This window comes from Gavia stellata, chromosome 8, assembly GCF_030936135.1.
Source record: "Gavia stellata isolate bGavSte3 chromosome 8, bGavSte3.hap2, whole genome shotgun sequence".
Lineage (NCBI taxonomy): Eukaryota > Metazoa > Chordata > Aves > Gaviiformes > Gaviidae > Gavia > Gavia stellata.
The window spans coordinates 40,965,522-40,981,623 of record NC_082601.1 but is presented as its reverse complement, the minus strand read 5'-3'; the positions used below and the strand labels follow the sequence as shown (position 1 = coordinate 40,981,623).

Sequence of the window (16,102 nt, the reverse complement as noted above, 5' to 3'; positions counted from 1 at the left end):
ATGAATTTAGGGAGAATAGTGAGAATGAAGAACAAGTGTGAAAAAAGGATAAAACATCAATCTGATTAAACTAGTCAGTGGTTTCAGTTCAATAAATGCAAGTTCACAGCACAACAGCCCTTTGTTCGCATTTGATGACACAAAGTTGCCTTCCCATGCACAAAACTGGCCTTTCTTGACTATGGCAGAGACAAGCTGTCAAGCTGGCCCTAGGAGATGTGTATATCCATGGATAGATTATTATCCGTATTATCCATATGCAGCCTTTAGCTTATTAATCCACTAAGCTGGCTGTTCTTTTTCTATATTAAGGAGATAAATAGCATTGGAGATATAGACCCTATTTGCCTGAAAAAATAACTAGATCTGTACACAAACTCTAGTAATACATTCGCATTGTAGTAACTACAAACTCTGATACACATTTCTCAGGTGTTCATTATCCTATAGAAGAGTCTACACAAAAAAGTTTAACAGAAGTTAAAATTACTCTGTGTCAAATCTCTGTAATTGCCTTTAAGAAAGAAGAGCATACAGAAAGGAAGAGTTAAATAATGCCTCTTCCTGCCCTCCCTTTTTGCTGCTTCTGTTCTGTATTTTTCCCCCCTTGTAATTCCTCCCATCAGGCAGTCTGTACACTGAAAAGCCTGGTTTTTGAGATCTGAGCATTGATGCGGATTTAGAATCATTAGCAAGTAGAAGACGCTCATCAGAACCAACAGTCAGAAGTTTAACCTGGAGAGAAAAAAAATATGGTCAAAGCTTCCCTTACATGGGGAAAGGCTAGAAACATCACGAACTACCTGCCAACATAATCAGAGAGAGTATTCACTGCTTTTCTTTGCAAGACAAGCATATGGGCAAGACAGTGTGAATGCACAGCATGGTAATAACCTGCACGTATACCCTCGGTCTGCTGCAAGCAGCTCATGCCTCTTTCCCTGCAGGGAAAACATCTTGGATTACTCCAAAACAGGAATGTGCACCACAGGAAGTTATGTGGAGCAAGCGGTGGGCTCTGAACATACCTCTGAGCTTACTAGGCAATAACTTGTTGTGCTTGACTGTATTCCAAGAACTCATGGCAGAATGATGCTGTTCTGGTCAACGCTTGAAGGAAAAAGGAGCTCCACAACAACTCAGCTTCACTGTCAACAACCACCCTTAGCAACAAACACAGAGCACTAGGAACTTTACTCCCCTTTATAAAAGGGCTTTGTGTTTTGCTGTCCATTACAGAGCTAGGCTTTCTAAAGCCAAGGAGCAGAAAACATATATTTGATTTTTAACTATCTATCCTCAGCTTTACAAGCAACGAGCCATTTATCCTGTGCTCTTAAAAGCCTATTTTAAAGCGGCCATTAATATTTTCAGCTTTTAGCATAACGTACATTACAAGTAAGGTTCCAAGGCTAAAACCACATTATCTTGCCTTTTTTTTTTTAAGGAATATGGATCACTTTTTTTAAAAAACTGTTTTTCATGAAACTATTTTTCACTATTAATAAACACATCAGCTTACAGCTTGCACATGAAGTGAAAAAGCACTAGGTTGACTTAATATGTTTCCTGAGAACTGAGCTATTTGCTCTGCCCCTAAAAGAGTACCTCCTGTTTTGAAAATGAAAAAATGAAGGAAAAAATAGGAGTGAGGCAGTAAATGCACTCTTCAGTTCCAAGAACCTTTTGGGTGTTTTATGAGGGAAGCTCCCACTCCACTGCCAATCAAATTCTAGAAACAAATAATCAATACTGCTTCCAAAGGACACTAATAAGGGATCCAACTCTCCACAACCCCTTAAGAGGGAGCAACAAAGAAAACCTGTTCAAGCCCAGGTGGCAGGACTTTTGCACAGCTTTCCCTAGAGTTAAAAAATACCATTAGCATTCATACTTCAGTCACAACATTCAGTTCTGCTGTCCTTTCCCCTTTAAAATGCATGCCATTAAATGCTATACTTACAAGGTAAATTAGCTTCAAGTTCTGCAACCTCTGTTGAAAGAAAAAAAAAAATACCGTTATTTATACAAGCATAAAGCCATTCTTGAAGTCCAAATTGGCAGATCTAATTTAAACCACCCTGTAAATCAAATTTCACTTAAAAATATAATTAAGCTGCACTGGAGGTTTACCTTGAAATTTTTCTTTTAAGCCACACAATTCATTACTAAAAACACTCAGCTGCCCTACAGACAATGCAAACGTATCCTACTGTGATTAGGAGGTTCAGCTCTGCCAAGACTGAAGTGCCAGGGCTTCTAAAACAGCGCTGGCATTTCAAAAGGTGGCATTATCCAAAGCTCCAAACTTGTCAACAGAAGGCACTAAAATACGGAAAGCCATAACCCCACAGCCTGCAAGGCACAAGAGCAAGAAAAACTTCAAGAATCGGAATGCCAGTGCAGTAATAAAAACAAGCACAGGAGGTTCACAGCCTGCATAAGCATCACCAGTCTCCAGCACCTAACTGCTAATGCTCTTCCACCATCAGCTACGGACTGCCTCAGGTTATACACACTGCTCTCGTGGAGAAGCTTCCGAGCACGATACCAGGCACTGCACATTTGGAAGCAGCTACTGAAACCCTAACTCCAGGGCACTGTCATACTAGATGTGGTCCCGCCTGCAGAAACCAGCATTAGGAGCACTGAAAGAACAGAGAAAGACAAACCTTCACTTCAAGCTCCTGGCACAGCAACATGCACCAGCCGGTGATAAAAACAACTGCATCCATTGCACAAGTCCCCCCCAAACCTCTGCACTGTTGAGAAAACTCAATGTTAAAATTTTTTGCTCCTGTTGGATATTTCCCCTGGGAGCATCGTTTGCTATAGATATGCACTCCTGTTCAATTAAAATTTCTTTTTAATTATTATAATTCCCATGCATAAAACTTAAAAAAGAAAGGAAGTAAACAGATTCAGCTGCACAGCTCTTAGGATGGGAAGTTTACTCCTAAGCCCTCTCTGTGCCTCACTACTTTCTCTGGAAGACCCCTTGCTTTCTCCCTCTTTAGTGTATTTTATTGAAGTCTTACTTTCAACTACCTGTATTTCAGAGAAGTATGAATGAGATGCATCGAGATACCTCCTCCTTTTACTTCCAAAGTTCTAGGAAGCCTAATCAACTATATTTTTGCATTTCCTGTAGACTTTTTTCCCCCCACTTGATTTCTAACAAAGCCCATTTATTTGGGCTAACAATGTATAAGAGATTTCAACATCAACTCTCAAAAACGTATGTCTAAAGAAAATTGTAATTCAGTTTAAGATATGGGGAGTGATTTCTTGGCACAGAAATGAAACTGATCTCATCATAATTAAGAGCTCACTAATTCCCCAGAACTTTTCTTGCATCCATGCTTATCAAACCTGGCTGGTCTCTGCAGCGAGCATGATGCTTATTTGACTCCCACCTCCCACTTGCTTGGCACAGCCCTGGTACCCCTGCATCTGCAGCCTACTATTCCAAGAGAGAAAACCCCACCAAAACAGAAGCACTGTGTTTCACACTTTTACATAAGAAGTTCACAACCACACTCTAAAAATCCCACACTCTGCAGCACTCAAGCAGCCACAGCTGATTTAACCAAAGTTGTGCACTGAAAGACACACGACACTGGGGGCATACTTTTGCTAAAAGTTTTCAAAGAGTACAGGCTTTATAATATACCAAAAATGTAATTTCAGCTATCATCAAGGACTTCATTTTTACTTTCCCCTTCTGGTTAAAAAAAAAAGACAAGACATAACCAACTACTGAAGGCTGCAGCTATACAAACCCATCGTATGAGCATTCCTCCACCTCTTTCTGTTTAAACTCACCAGCCTTTCATAGTGGGAGGCACTATCAATCTTCACTAGAGGGTAGAGTTTAGGACCTGGCTCTTAAGGCGTTGACTGCTTTCCTCAATGCTTTCTGTGCTTGTTTGGCTTAATGAATCCTGCACATCCTTTCCTTCAATTCTGAGAAGAGGGCAGCAGGGAAATGGGAGACACCAAAGCACAGAGCGTGTTCAAACCCAGCAACGGCCGGGCTGCAGCGGCTCTGCTGAGCTGGGGCCTCACTTCTGCCTCCTGCAAGGTTCGGTAGAGAGTTTACTGATCACCGTAGTTCCTCTGAAGTGTGAAAAATTTCCTGTGATGCATTCACGCTTCTGTGTTTCCCTTTGTCTTGGCACAAGAATGAGCAGGTTTTCTCATGAAAACATGAAAACGGAAGTGCTCACACCCATGAGTATGGAACAGCGTGGTCTTTCTTTGAAAGCATGCAAACACATTGGAAGACTATGATAACTAATCCACACGAAAGCTTTGTCAACAAAGGCAAGTTCCCGAAAATTAAGGTTTCTAATCAACTCTGCAACAAGCCACTGAAACTAAGAACAAAAGAACTTTATAAAGATAAAAAAAAAATTAGGTAAAGACCCGCTTCAATAATCTAAACTTTTAAAGTAAAATCAAGTAAGGAAAGAGATGTTACTATTAACTGTGCCATATAAACATTGGCAATTAACAATAACTAGCACATTTAATGGGCCAAAGCTACGGTGTTTGAGTTTTCCAAATTCTGTGACTCTTTGATAGTGACAGTCTTGACATTGAAATAATTTTCATATTTTGCTGCTGAGAAAGCAAACATTTTGACCACATCATTCAAGGTCCATTAAGATTCTGATCCTTTAAGTTATGTATTTTCTACATAAAGCAATACCACTAACAAGAATATTCTCCATAAGAAAATGCCCCTTGTGCAGTCTGCCAGCTTATTGGCATGGTTTAACAGATCTGTAAATAACCAAAACATAGAAGCAACAATTAGAGCTCCAATGCACTGAACTTCCAAGAGCTCCAAAAGCCTCACTAAATTAAACAAACTCAATCTCACAATCTTTCCAGCCTCCTCTTTCAAAAAATGACTGTAACTACAGCTGAACAGTAAAGAAAATGCAATTTGACTGCTTTTCATAATGTTTTGTGGACAATCAGTATCTGTGTCTCAATTCACAGCCAGGTACCTCACCGTTCCTCAAGATGCTGAGACAACCAACCAGATAACCCAAGTCTCAGGAAATACTGTGCGAAAGCACTCCAGAACTTCAATGCTCATCAATGCCCACTCAGCGCTGACTTAGCAGAGGTGCAGAAACACTGCGGAGCATCTGAATTCCTCTCACAGTCAAGAGGGCTAATTGCCAAGAAGTGGCAAACCCGGGAGCACTGCAAGGCCCTGCGCCCACGCTGAGAAGCTCTCCTGGGTAGGTCTGAAAGGCCGTAAGTGCAGACACATGCCAGAACTTCTGCAGGGAAAAAAAAACTTGGGTGCAGTCAGCCCAGACCCAGACTAGGTCCCCACCAGCCAGCCTGGTGTTCCCAACACCTTATGCGATCTGGTGCAGGAGCACACCTAAGTGGCAGGTATATTTGCAGAGTCCTGCTCCTGACCCAGTACGCGCTCGCTTGAACAGTTCCAAATGCTATTTTAAACCATAAAAAAAGAGTAAAAAGATGAGGGTTAAACTTAAACCTACCACAGATATTGGAAGAGTTGAATTCAAACTGATTATGTCTCAGAAGCAGCTTAGGAACTTTACAACAGGGGAAAGCTAAGCCTAACAGAGCTATTTATAAATAATTTCACAAACAATAACTCTCCCTACCCATGACAATTCTCAGGACAGAAATAGGAACACACACTCCTGACGTGTGTACAGGCATATGGTTTATGAGAGACCCACGTGAATGTTATATTCAGTAGCGTACAGACTATAATCACACTGTTCTGCTCCCTACCCTTCCTCCACCCCACCTCAACCAGTCAGAATATAGAAGTGCTTTGTTTACTAGCCTTGCCACAAAGATTCAGGCCATATGCTTCCCACTGGAGTTTCATTTTAAGTACACAAAATGAAAGCATTATTTCCTCAACTGAAATGAACGTTCTCATCCACAGCAATACTTACTTCTCTTTGGTTTTGACCAAAAAGCCTCCCTCTCCTGTTTAGGTCGCCCATTTAATGTGCATCTTGTAAGACTGCTAGAGATTAAGGTAAATACCTTGACACTCTTAACAAAATCTCTGTTTTCTAAGTATTAATTCTAGCAATATAATGCTGTTTGACTCCTAATTCTATCCACCTAGCTTCAAAGCTTTCCCTACTTAGCTCCTCTGAACTGTACAACCGTACATACTGCTATTAGAAGTCAAACAAGCTGCCTAATACTGCCAGTTTTTTGACAGAGTAAGAGATGTATATTTTCCTTGCACTTCCAAATGTTTATTTTAAACAAGATACTACCAAATCACATGCTTCAGCTTCTGTACACTATTACAAAGCTTATTATCCTGACAGCAAAAAGTAGAAAAAGACACCGTGGTTGGAAATCTCTAACTCTGCAGTGTATCACTTCTTACTCCAGGTATGCTGAAAATCAGAAGCATTAAGTGAAGCAATGCATTGAACCAGGCCTCCTTTTGTCAGCAAAGTTCTAGAAAAAGTCTCGTTAATAATTTTTCAAATTAGCTTCAATTCTCATTGTGTCGTTTTAGCTTTACAATATCTATCACAACTACGCTGCAAGCATTTTAGCGTAAACTACTAGTTTCCTCTTTAATAAATATAAATCGCCCATTTACCAAGCAACTTTCTGCTGTCTTCTTCCAAAATAAAGTATTTCATTTGGGGGGGGGAAGGTTAAGAAGCATCACTGAAAAAGAAATGCTTTTGTTATTTAAGTTGTGCAATGTGCAGAAGTTAATTCAGCATTCAGAAGCATAATTCAGCAAATTACTTGCCTCAAGTAATTTCAAGAGCGTTAATGAAGGAAGGCTTTTATTAATTCTCAAAAAAAAAGTATTTCCCCCCCCAATTTTCCCTACCTGCTATTGTGAGGAGGAGTATTACTGTACCTGAAGGTCTGAAGAAACCAAATACATAGATTCTCTTCATTTTTACTTACAATTTTCATGATCAGTTTCCCACTTCCTTCTACAAAAGCACACCTGAAACATATTCCAGTTACATAAATCTGGTTGTAAAACCCACAAATGTTGAAGACAACTGAGAAATAAACCATGCTAACTCATTTTCTTAGACATTAAGTCATTTCAAGCTGTCACTTACAATCAAACTAAGCAGCACTGGTAATAGAAAACTGAATGATGTTTAGGTGCACTATAAAAAAGCATTTCAAAGGATAACTTTTGTGATCAATAAGCATATACATCACTGCTACTACTGACATCCTGGCATGTTCTTCAACTTTAATTCCATTTAGTAGTCACGTTCATTATACAATATTAAACTTAATAGTACTCTGACTTGTCCTCAGCTCCTTTCAAATTTTCAGAAAGGCTCTGCCTTTCAAGTTCAGCACTGCATGGCTCAGAGCATCCTGCAGGAACAGTCATACGGCTCCTATTCCTACCTTAATGAAGTTCCCCCTTCGAGATGAATTTAACATCAAAAATTGCCTCTGCAGCACAGAACCAATTGAAAGCTGCTAAAGCAAGCGTACTAGGCCTACAGAATTAGGGCTCTACTCTCGAACTGAGCTTATATTGAAAATCCAGTAAAATAGAAATGCAAGAGTAAGTCACACTGAACTTTGTTAACAAAGTTGTGCTCTCTCTCACGGCCAGAGAGGCAACAGAGCTCCTTCAAGCACCATTTCTGACTGCTCCTCCTCCCCACATCAGTATATGCTTTCTACCGTCTCCTGCTGTTCACATTTTCTCCATTTGATTTGTCTTGAAACATGTTAGTCACTTCTTGGGCTCTCTCCAGTCCAACCCTCCTTGGCCAGAAAGCCTCTCTCAAAGAGCTGGCAGCCTGAACTACTAGTCCTCGTCCTCTCACACCCTCAGACACTTCTGTCCTCAGTGATTTCGACGTGGCAGATGTTTTCCTGTGACTTCCAACTACCACCATGCTCCTTGCCCCAGACACATGTACGCTGCTAACCTCCCAAATGTGCTCCATAATCAGCAGGGAACAGGCTGCTACCAAGTCCTGTTTAACAGCCATGACTTTAGCACTTCAGAGGAAAAACAGACGGAAGAGAATATCCAGCTGCCTCAGAATTACTTCCCTACCTAAAACTTCAGGGATAGAGGTTTTTCCTTTCATAATAATATAAAATAACCCAACAAAACAGTGCCCTGAGCCATGGTTTATATTTTAATATATAACAAACAGTACTGGACATGTAAGCAATCAAAGGAACAGTTTACAAAAACTATCAAAGGGCACCAGTACTTTAAGAGTAATTTTTTCATAGAAGTGGAACAAAAAGCCTGTTTAACTTGCACCCATCACTAAAGCCAAGGACAGCACCTGATGACACTCTGCTGATAGCTCACATACTTCCAGTTTTAGTAAAAGTATTTCCAACGGCGACTTTGAATTTTCTTCTCATCCATATGATGCAAATAGCTAATATCATACATAAATTATCACTTATTTTTCCTTCTTTAAGGCTTTAATATCAGTTAGCAGATGTATGTAGTTGGTCTATACCAAATTTTTAAGTTTGTAAGTATCTACACTTATCAGTGGTTGGGGGCGCGGCCATCTACCCCATAATCAAAATGTCACTGATCTATTTACCAGTCAGTGTACCCAATACATTTGAGGACTGCAGAGTTATCAGTGTGACAACACATCCTTCAAAGAGATCCTGTAATGCCTTCCTGGACTGGACACTCTATCAACACAAGCAAGGCTGTCTTTAATTTACCTCCAGATAAAAACCAGAGACTGTCTGTGTCTGGGCGATAGCTCTAGTGAAACTGGCAGACATCTGTCTGCAGAATTTATTAGGCTATCACCCATTTACTGTGGATCAGGAATAGGAGGGTATCTCTCCAGCACATCAGCATCATCACTCGGGCAGGCAAACAGCTGTCCGACCTTGGCTCATACGCTATCACCAGCGCCCAGGGCCAGGGGGGATTTAGGGTACCGTGCCAAAAATCACCCTCAGCTAAGCTTCCAGGACAGCCCGCCATGCATCTAAGCTGCTGTGGAGGACACTGCACATACCAGTTGCCTGCTGTTCTCCTATTGACTCAGAAGCTATAGACTTATTTGAGGTCAAAAAGGATCCAGATGTGCTATGGAAAGAGCATAGCTATCACTGAGCTTTCTAATGCACATGACCACAGTCCCTCGTTCTTTCAACTCAGAGGCTTTACACAGTAGACTAAAACCACTGCCACTAACACCATTAAGAGGTACAACTGAACCAGCACTAACCTCAGCACAGCTGCTGGGACAAACAAGGACAGAACATATCAGGACTTTTCTCATCTCCTCCTCCCCCCCCCTTACTGATAACCAACATTCCTTTACTTTTTTTTAGAACAGATTATTTTTTTAATTCACAGTTGCCAGGAGATTGACCTAATTGAGCCTTTCACCCATTCTGCAACTGTCATCTGTTTGTTTGATAACCCCAGCCTAAACAAACATCGGTAACATCTTCTACTTACAACTACTCTTACAGGCTCCCACTGACCTTGTTTCAAGTCTAATACAACAGCCTATTACAGTTTCATACAATCCAGCAGTAAAAGGCATCCTCGCTGTATGCACACCTTTAGCAGGCAGTTCTTCACTCCCTATCACACTGCAGATCTAGGCAACTTGACCTATAAAAAACTGTCAACATCGGAAGTCCATCTTCACCCTGGCTCTCAACATTGTAGATGCTGCTACAGCCGATATAGCTCTAAGAGCTGGAGCAAGTTCTGGAAACTTTTGTAATTGAATGGTCTACATAAAAGAAAATATCCCCAACAAGTCTTTTTCACACTAGCTACTAGATTTTCCTCTCACTTTCAGTGTAGTTATACTGAAGTGATCTACTTCTGCTGTCAGTTCCCATTTCAGTCCAGAAACCATTCTAACCAGACTGACAGCCGCTCCTGCAACCATTTCGGGAGATTGTCGTGATTTAACCCTAGCCAGCAACTAAGCAGCACACAGCCGCTCACTCACTCCCCCCCAGTGGGATACGGGAGAGAAATGGAAAAAAGGTAAACTCATGGGTGAGATAAAAACAATTTCATAGGACAGAAAAAGAAGAAAATAATAAGAATGATAAAAAATATACAAAAAAGTGATCCACAATGCAATTGTTCACCACCTGCTGACCGATGCCTAACCAGTTCCCAAGCAGCAGCCACTCTCCCTCCCTGGCCAACTCCCCCCAGCTGTATTTTTTTGTTCAGCATGACATCATATGGCATGGAATACCGCTTTGGCCAGTTTGGGTCCGCTGTCCACGCTGTGTCCCCTCCCAGCTCCTTGTGCACATCCAGCCTCCTTGCTGGCAGGGCGGTATGAGAAGCTGAAAAGTCTTTGACTTAGTGTAAGCGCTGCTCAGCGACAACTAAAACATCAGTGTGTTATCAGCATTAATCTCATCCTAAATCCAAAACACAGTACTATAACAGCTAGTAGGAAGAAAATTAACTCTATCCCAGCTGAAACCAGAACAGAGAGCCACGTGAGACAACTTCCACGCACAGTCAGATGACGATCTAGCACTCACACTTGTCAGAAGGATGCTGGCAGTGACCTGCTTTCAACATTTGTCAGTTTGGGACTCAACTCATTCAATACTTAGCTGGTTTGCTAATGGCAGCCACAGCAATGACAATGTTAACACTAATATTCTATAGCTTGCATTCTTTTCTTCCCCTGCAGGCATAGGTAAGGTTTCAGTCATAAAAGTAAAAAACATGATTACTCTAAGGGTACAGTAAAATTTCTTATGGCACTTCACACTATACCAGGCATTGTAGTCGAAGTGTTATTTATATTACACTGCTATTCTCCCCTCAAGTCTACACTCGCAGGTTAATGAAAATCTCAGATTATATATATTTAGTAATTTGGCTTTGTAGCTTAGCCTGGTTAAAGAGCTTATTCCTCCTGCCTGATATCTTTCCCCCTCAGAATTGGAGTTAACTAAGGATTTCCAAACTGGAAGTCTAAAGCAAGCTCTTTGCAAGAGTTATCGCATCAAGGTTTAAAGTGAATTAAAACTCCCTGTCCTTAGAACAATGCAGAGAGAAAATTGCGACCGTAATGTTCCCGCAGTCTAGTGCCCTGCACTGAGGCAGTACATTTGCAGTGGAACCTTGCTCCAGTATACAGTCATATGGCAGAATCTACCCTAATTCAAAAAAAGCCGTATATAACACTATGGTTAGGTAACATCATTCAGGCGAATATACCAGTGTCAGTCTCAGGCCATTCTGAAATAAGATCAGGAAATGAGCACACTTCAGTCAACTAGCATGAATCCTAACCGTGGCAGCTTACACATCAACAGTAATATATTTGCTAGTGATCATTTTTAGCAGAAATATCAACATAAACATATTCCTTGCCACTATATCAAGATGCACAGCTCGAGCATTAAAACACTACTACTACTACCAGAGGGAGTAAACCTGACTTTAAGCCCATAGTAACTGCAAAGTGTCAGCACCTATGGATTTTTAAATCTAAGATTATCTATGCTACAGAAAAACTGAAAAGCAAGAAAGAGCTGTCCCCGATTTTACTATAAAATAGCTTAATTATTGTCTCACAAACAACTTCATTTACCCAGAACTGCCACAAAGTAAAAGGTTTTTTTCCCCAACAATGGAGAGCCAGCTAGTAAAAACCTACAGTAGCCTTTCTTGAACAGAACATGCGGTGCTACAAAAATTAGGGTGCTAGTTTTTATTCACTACTTCATACTCAACTTCCAGTGACTCCAGGCCTATGAAAAATATCTCTTTGCATTGCTTTTTTAAGCTTTTTAAAGTTTACTGCCTCTGATTTGTACCACTAAAGACCAACAGGACACTGATGTTACTTTTAGGACTTACTTTCCTGTCACAGGCAGTTATGTTTTTGCTCAAAAAATACCTTTCTATCAAGTCAAATCTGATGTTCTCCTCCTACATATTTAGTGATACTCGTGACAATTTTTTATCATAATGTTTTAATTGATGACAGTTCCCAACGATGGATTAATTTTTCAATAGAGTAAGGAGGAGGCTTTTTATGTTTTGCATCATTCAATAAAAATAAGTGTCCTACAGGCAAAGAGCTGCTGGTGATGTGATGTATGCCAATATACATCCTACAGTATAAATCATGAGGTAAGTCACAAGCAATTTAAAAAAATACTTCTGGAAATCAGTTTATACACAATTTAATATTGTGCACTGCCAACACACCTGCAAACTCTAAATCCCAAAATACTCAATTATAAGTTCCTTTCACCTTTAACAAGTAATTTATCTCGAACAGACACCCTCCGAGTTGAATCGGAAGCTGGATTGGATGCACGGGGTCCTTTGACACCATCATCCCGCTTCAACTTGCTTGCCAGAGTTAGCATTACTGCTGTCTTCAATCTAGAACACAAAAATTAGAACAAAGTCAATTACCAAAATTAAAGGTAGGAAAAAAAATATGCAAAACCAAGTTACAGTTAGTTCCTTATTCAACAACTATCAACACACTCTTAACAGTCAAACAAAGAATACGATACACACACTTAACATGACCGCAATTAAAGATGAGGACGGCCTAGAGTACTTGAAGAATGAGTTTGTTTCAGATGTGAATACTGAGAACGTTACAGTACATTAGGCCAAGAGGAAGTTCAATTTTGCTGGAGAAAGGTCAGACTTTCATCATTGTTTACAATCCCATTTCACTGTACCATCCACCACAGTATACCACTGCTTGACATCTCTCCTTTGAAAGAACTGCTGTGAAAATACCCCTGCCAGATCCCTGGCCAGACAACCTGCTACGACCATTCTCTCCACGCCTCACATGACAATATTCAGAGCTACTTTTTGGCTGATAAAAAAAAAAGAGAGAGAAAGGGGAGGGTTACTGGAACAATTCTCTAACACTAGGAAGTGAGCTTTGAGTCAGCTACCAGGACACAGGAAAGGAAACGGATTTAAACTGCAAATAGTGCAATTATCTATGCAGATGTACAACAGGAACCATTCACAGCGCACTCTTCACACTGCAGAGCAATGGTGGAAAAGTTGCACACAGAGATCTGGCAACTGAAATGAAGATATTTTTTGCTGTGTCAGTCCTCCACTACAGAAGATAACTGCACTGATAAATAAATTACAAGAAAAGGGGGACAGAATGCCAAAGTCACAAAACCAAAACATTCGGTCTGTCATGGCTTAATACATTTTGACACTAGTCCTAGTTGAAAGCAGCTTATTCATCTTAACAGTTTGGCCAAAACCAATGTAATGCTGACAAGATCCATACCCTTTAGGCACCCCCACACACACCAAAATGGTAGGAGAAATGTTTATCCTTTAGTCATACATGTTAATCCAATGAAATAAAGGTAAAAAAACTTGTAAAAAGTCAGCATATAGTCTTTACATAAACTAGCTTGCATAGAATACCAGACAGGTATGATGCAGCAGTTACCAAGACACAAAACGGATACTCAGGTAATATCAGCTCTCACAGTATAAAACGGAGAATCAGATGAGATATTCATAAGGCAAATGATAAAGCCCAGCAAACCACTGAGATGAAGTGGTACAATACAAAATGACAAGACTCGAGACAAGATTTCTCTCTGTCAGCTTCAACTCTGTATGTCTCCATGTTTCCTTCCTTCTTGTAAGCAAGCCCTGAAGTGAAGTTTAACAGGTCTGTTGCACCAGCAGTTTCTTAGCTCGTTCATTTCGTTTGCTGTTGCCCCAGAAAAAACAGGAGATAAAGGCTCTGGCCTGCCAATCTAGTGACTACATCTGTAAAGACAGCCCGATTGCTTTCCCAAGGTTGGGAGAAAGCTGACAGATTTATCCCAAACATCAAGCCAACACCAAAATACCGGTGAAGGGGCAAGAAAGAGAAATGAAACAACTGACATGACACTGAGATGTTGAGAAGAATGTAACAGATAAACATAACAGATAAGCAAGTAACAAGGATTAAAAAAAAAAAAAGAAAAGCATGTATTTCACAATAGTACTTAAGAGTATGAAACTCTGGTAAGATCTACAGGAAGGTCAAGTTCTCTGAAGTTGACAAGTATGTGTGTTAGCTTCAAGATCCAGATTTTAAAAAAAAAAAAGTAAAATTCGGGGCAAATGTAAATCCCGCTTGTTCAACTGAAACATTCAGTAGCTTTTTTTTCTCCCAGTACTCCAGAGAAAGAAAGAATAAGCAGACAAAACTGTCCTGTTTTCCTTGGAGAAGAGAAAAACAAGAGCTGGGTTAAAAAAAAAAAAAAAAAAGAAAGAAAAAGAAAAAGTAGAGGGGGAGTAGGGGAATCTGGGAAGTAGTAACACAGGGCTCTAAAAGAAAAAAAAAAAATTGAAAAGAAAACCTGTAAACTGCTGGCAACCCCCTCCCCCCAAAAAAACCCTTTTAGGTGCCAAGTCCAAATGAAATCAATTTCACTTGGAATTCAATGCCTAAATACTTTTATAGATCTGTTTCCTCACTGCTCGTCCTGGAAAACTAGGAAACCGAAGAGAAGTGTGACCAGTGGGGAAAAAAGAGGTGTATGTAGCTCCAGCTACACCCCAAATTTCACCACGGGGGCACGGCGAGGAAGCACCCAAAACTTGCTAACCGCACGGGGAAAGGCAGCCTTTACCCCTGCACGGCACCGGGGAGACAGGGGAGGGAGGGGTGCGGTGCTTATTTACAGGGAAGGGCAAGAGAGCCCCGGGATTTCTCCAGCTCCCTTGGGAACGGAGGCGGCGGGGCCGCCCTGCCCCGCACCACCGCCGCTACCGAGAAGCCCCTCCGCAGGGGGCAGGGAGGATCGCTGGGCCCCTGCCGTGGGGGTACAACCCTGCTGGACCAGGGGAGTAGTTCCGGGGGGCCAGCGGGGCTCCCCCCGCCCCCGGTGTCGCCGGGGCCCCGAGGCCTGCTGGGCCGGGGCCGCCCCGGGAGATGGGGGGGGGCACCGGGGAGGGAAGGGGCCGGGCCTGCGCTGAGGGGGGTAGCCCCGGACCGGGGGGGAAGGGGGGCGGCCCGCACTTACCTGAGCGCGGCGTCAGGGCCCGGCTGCCGCGGCCAACACCATCCCCGGGGCTGGCCCGGGGCAGGGGGGCGGCGGCGCGGCTCCTCCCTCCTTCAGCCGCGGCGCCGGAAGTGGGCAGCGCCGGGGGGCGGGGCCGCAGCTTCACTGGCAGCGCGCGGAGATCTCGCGAGAGTTTGGGGGGGGTGCGCATCGAGCTCTCGCGAGAGTTGGAGGTGGCGGTGGGGAGCGGGGCGGCTGTTCGCCCCCGGCAGGGCGGCGCCATTTTGGGCCGCAGCGGCTGCCGGGGAGCGGCGGTGGGGCTCCGTTGGCGGAGGGGGCTGCTGGGTCCTGGCCCCGCACCTCCCGGGCGAGGGGTCTCTCAGTGTCTGAGGAAAATCAGCCTTCAGCCAGCGGGAAGGGCCCAGCGCCGGCCCACAGCATGGCCTTCCCCCAGCACCAACATCGTTTTCTGTCGTCCGCTTGGCGGGCCGCGGAAATGGGGGTTGATTCGGCTACAATATTGATGACATTGAGTCACCAGGGAGATGTCGTAAATGGCAACATCACAAAAGCAAAAAAACCAACATCAGCGTGATTTGAGGAGGGGAGCTTAAACACCTGGCCTTTGCGTTAGTGCCTGCTTAAATTAATTCACTTAATCTGTATGTTCCAGTGCCAGATTAGTGGAAGCAATGGTCAGTCAGGTTAAATGAGTGTAAAAAACTGATCATAAGAGTGCATTTAATAATGGAGAGTAAATTACTCAGATATCATAACCAGACTGATGTGACCAGTTGAATCTCCAGCAACTTCCACAATCCGATCAGACCCTTGACCTGTAAAACTTAAATATGTGCATAAACTTGACAAATTCTTCCATTCAGTAGCTTCCAATAAATAAGTGAACCACAATTAAGCAATTAGAGAAGCATCCCCGTTAGAAGGCTTGAAGCGAAGCTAGAGACCAGACACAAGGAAAGTTTGGCAGACAGCTATTTAAATACTTGCTGCGTCCTAAACGTTCACTGGAATGGTATCACGTCCCCTTCCCTAAAAAAGATAA

The 16,102-nt window shown here is 42.3% G+C and overlaps 1 protein-coding gene across 1 annotated transcript in view; it reads right to left on the bottom strand.

Annotated features, from left to right (window-relative positions):
* Positions 1 to 15,125, bottom strand: part of UBE2F (ubiquitin conjugating enzyme E2 F (putative)) — an 88,758-nt gene extending 73,633 nt beyond the window's left edge. The window contains exons 1-3 of the mRNA XM_059820447.1: positions 15,061 to 15,125; positions 12,291 to 12,424; positions 1,964 to 1,993 (exon numbers count right to left, since the gene is read on the bottom strand). Coding sequence (XP_059676430.1) covers positions 1,964 to 1,993; positions 12,291 to 12,408 — 148 coding nt within the window. The 5' untranslated portion in view covers positions 12,409 to 12,424; positions 15,061 to 15,125. The remainder of the gene's footprint in view (positions 1 to 1,963; positions 1,994 to 12,290; positions 12,425 to 15,060) is intronic.
* Between the last annotated feature and the right edge of the window lie 977 nt (positions 15,126 to 16,102).